This window comes from Solanum pennellii, chromosome 11, assembly GCF_001406875.1.
Source record: "Solanum pennellii chromosome 11, SPENNV200".
In the NCBI taxonomy this organism is placed as follows: domain Eukaryota; kingdom Viridiplantae; phylum Streptophyta; class Magnoliopsida; order Solanales; family Solanaceae; genus Solanum; species Solanum pennellii.
In genome coordinates, this window is record NC_028647.1 from 59,155,677 (window position 1) to 59,159,817 (window position 4,141).

General features: G+C 29.4%; 1 protein-coding gene across 1 annotated transcript in view; it reads left to right on the plus strand.

Annotated features, from left to right (window-relative positions):
* Positions 1-2,785: 2,785 nt before the first annotated feature.
* The window catches only part of LOC107004953 (stomatal closure-related actin-binding protein 1), a 19,913-nt gene continuing 18,557 nt past the window's right edge, over positions 2,786-4,141 (plus strand). Inside the window, exons 1-2 of the mRNA XM_015203390.2 lie at positions 2,786-2,981; positions 3,641-3,935. Coding sequence (XP_015058876.1) covers positions 3,654-3,935 — 282 coding nt within the window. The 5' untranslated portion in view covers positions 2,786-2,981; positions 3,641-3,653. The remainder of the gene's footprint in view (positions 2,982-3,640; positions 3,936-4,141) is intronic.

Below are 4,141 nucleotides of genomic sequence, written 5' to 3' on the forward strand. Positions count from 1 at the left end.
CTAATAAAGTTATGTTTCTTCTTATTCTATTGTGATTGCAATTTAATTTCTGTCACTTTAAAATTTGTTGCAAACAAGCATCATCATATCTTATATGTTCCAAAGTTTATTTGAAATATCCTAATAGTGTAACACCATCAAATTTTTGATAAAAAGAGGAATATAACTTTATTGTCTACTTTCAAAGAAATAAGTGGCTCATAAAAAATGAAAAGAAACATATTATATTTGATACAAGTTTGTATATAATATCTTGAGAGGATCACTTGTAGGTATGACATAACATGATCAAGGAAGCATCAATATTTACATTCACTATGACGTGGTCATTCGACAAGATAATTTATTCGATCAAAATAGTAAAATTGAATGCAATAAAGAATCCAACACATGTTTTCTTCTAATCACTCCCTCAAGACATACACTCATAAAGGTTTTCGAAATTCTCAATTCCTTTTTTTTTGTTGATAGAAATAGTGTGAAAATGGAGCAAGACCAAGCTGAGTTATTAGTGCTTTCCGCATTTTAAGTTGAATATGAATAAATGAATGCAACCTAAACTAGAGAGATCAATCTACATCGTTGAGTTGAGGCCGCTATCAACGCAAATGAACTGATTCTCGATCAACAATTTTTTTCAAAATAAATTGAATACAACACTTACTTTCAAAAAATATCTATTGCTTCAATTCAAAGAGAAAAAGTCTAATTTCAGCATAGTTCATCAGTCAAACCAAGTATCTCTTCTCAAAAGTAACAAAGAGATTATTTTCTAGTTAGACTTCTATCATAAATGAAAGTTCCATCCTACTTTTTTAAAAACTTTTTTTGTCAACTGAAAAAAAAATTAAACTCCAAAGAGCCTATCATTATTTTACTATTTTTAGGGGTGAAGGTAAAGAAGAAGAGGGGATGGTGGGAGGGTAATATAGAATAGCAAAATGATTTATGATTGAATCTCAAATATATTTTCGTTATTTGGTAGATACAAGTACATACATGACTTATTTCAGATTCACTATAAGCTTTGGTGAATCTAAGGGGTTCATACCGTCATTCTAAGGGGTGCAACAATTTTCAATTTGGGTCTCACATTTCTCCTATGTACTATGTTCGTATGGCGATGTGATATTCTACATGCACATTTGAAGAATATCATATCAAAGTCATATAATTAGGACCTTGATATAGTTTAATTATGTTTTTATTATTAAAAGTAATGTTCTTATTGATTTATTGGAGGGTCTTTTCTCATTCTTCTTTACCACCTACAATAGAGATACATCTATTTGGATCCTAGAAGGAATTGTAGTTTTTTATCTTCAAAAAATATTTTTCTTAATATTATTATTTCCCTTTCATATAAAGTTGTTGTAACTTGAGCTCATCATCTTATATGCACTGGAAGCAAAATCGAACAATTTACACTTTAAATAGCTATTATTTCATTGACTTTAATATTTACAAGTTTTTAGGATAAAGTATCCTCGAGCATTTTTTACTTTATGATAGTGTTTATGGTTCTACATTTTTACGAGCAATTAATTATCATGTGATTATAAGTACCATCTTTTCAGAGGACACTAACCCTCCTGATCTTGCTGGGAATTGGTGTTTCAAGACTTAACATTTTCCCCGAATTCTCTTTATTAAAAAAGTTGATTGTCTATATAATTGAATTAAGATAATAAAAATAAAAGCTTGTAATATAGCTAGACCTGATTCAGTAAAATAGAGTTTAATAATAATATCATGAAACTGATTCATATAACAAAAGTAAACTTATCTGATACATTTTCGAGGTTATTCTTATCCATTAAATTTTAAAATAAAAAAAAATTTAAGTATCAGAGTTGATTAAGACATGCACAAAGAGAATGAAAGAAAGAGTTAAAACAAAACGGAAACAAAGACTTCCGATATCTTACTTTACTAATTTCATTCACTACATATTCCTACTTTTTCATTTAAAAATGTTAGAGCACAGAAAAGGAACTTTTCAATGATAATTTACTTCCTGAAAAAAAGAAGAAAATTTCTTAAAAAAAGAAAGAAATTAATTTACTTCACTTCTTAAAAAACCAAACAAGCCAACAAAAGACTATTAAATATTCTTAAATTAATACCTTTTCTATCTCAACTCATGTGATATTATTTAACTTGACATAAATTCTTTTTTAATTTTTTTTTAAATTAATCATCTAAAATAAAATTTTAAACATTTAGATAATCATAAAGCATTTCATCAGAAAAATTAAATTCATTTCAATAATAACAAAGATGAGATTCATCTTAAAATATGAAAATACCAAATAAATTGAAATAGGGGAATTATCATTTTCAGACCATATTTCTATTACTCTTTTTAGATTAAGAATCCTTTTTTTTTCATTGTTTAGAAAACAAATAAAAAAAAGTAAAAAGGCTACTCATTTTTTTTAAAAATAATTATTACTATTATAAATATCTTTTCATTCTTAATTAATAGGTCTCATGCTTAACTTCTTTTTATTATGAAGTGCTTTATTTTTAATGTGAAACTTAAATTTTAATATGAATGTAAAATATCGAATAGAAAATATAAAATAATAAGTAATAAATAATTACTACTACAAGTTAAGTACCCTTTTGAAGTTGGCAGCTACCAAACAAATACATGTAAACAATATTTCCATGTACATATGCCTAGGAAACAGAGCCCTTCATGCCAAACCCCACCCCCCATTAGGTACAAGGTGTGGGGGGCCTTTTTTTTTTCTTCAACTTTTTAAAAAGCATTCAAAGACCATCTTCCTCTCTCTCTACTCCTTTGTATATTTCCAAATATAAATTCTTTATCTTTCTCTCTCTCTTCACATTTTCTGTCTGCAAAACATCATCAAAAACAAGACTTGCCTCTTCTAACCAATTCAAGAATCCATTTTTCAACTTTTTAAGAGGACTCAAAACTTCTGTTTAACTCATTTTTCTTTGTATGATATGTGAGTGTCTATAATCTTTCTACTTTTTTTTTTTGTGTTGTATGTTGTTACTGTACTTTTTGTATTTGTGGTTTTGTTTCTCTTTTTGTAGAGTTTAGGGTATCAACTTCTTGATTCTGTAAAAAATTTCCCATTCTTGAAATTTGCAACATTTCTCTAGCTATTGGACATTTTTTCTTGATATTCTTGGTATCCTATGTTAACTAGTTGACTTGGGTATGAGCTTTTGAAGGGTTTTGATCTTTTGGTCAATAATTTTCATGGATTCTGTTGTTTTAGCCATGGATTGCTCTAAAGTTGATATCTTTAGGCTGTTAGTTTCTAGTTTTAGGTATAAATTTTTGATTTTTACTCTTTAAATTTGGATTAATTTGGTAATGTAGGTTACTTTTCTGTTTGGTGGATAGAGACCTCCATGATCTTTATGTAAAAAAGTTTTGATTTTTACTCTTTAAATATGGATTTATTTGGTAATGTAGGTAAAATTTCTGTTTGGTGGATAGAGACGTCTATCTATGATCTTTAGGTGAAAGAGTTATGCTTGACAGTGCAGATTTTTTTTTCTCTTTTTGTGTTGTTGTGTGAGGTTTAAGGTAGATAGACCATATAGGACTTTTTTTGGAACATTATGATTAATTGATTAGGTACTTGTGATGTAGATAATTTGGAATTATGACAAGGGTAACCCTTGATTTTGGAGATACAATGCAAAGGGATGCTGTTCCTCCTGTATCAGCGGATGTGATCTTCCCATCTAGTCGCTTTCCAAATTACAAAATTGGACCTAACAATCAGATTATGGAGGTCAAGCAAGAATCTAAGGCACTTACAATGAAAGAGGTGGTTGCTAGAGAAACTGCACACTTGTTAGAGCAGCAAAAAAGGCTGTCTGTTCGCGATCTAGCCAGTAAATTTGAAAAGGGTCTGGCTGCTGCTGCCAAGTTGTCTGATGAGGTAACACCTTAATTATGCTTTGGTATTTTCACTACTCTTGAGTGGCTAGTTCCATTGTCCTAACACAGAAGTTGCATTATCAGCCAATTACCCCTGTGATAATCTAAAATCAATGAAGGGATAAGTCAGGAACATGGAATAGGGGAAATCTTAGTAATTCAGTTGGTTGACTACCAATTACCCACCTTGTAATCCCCCCCCCCCCC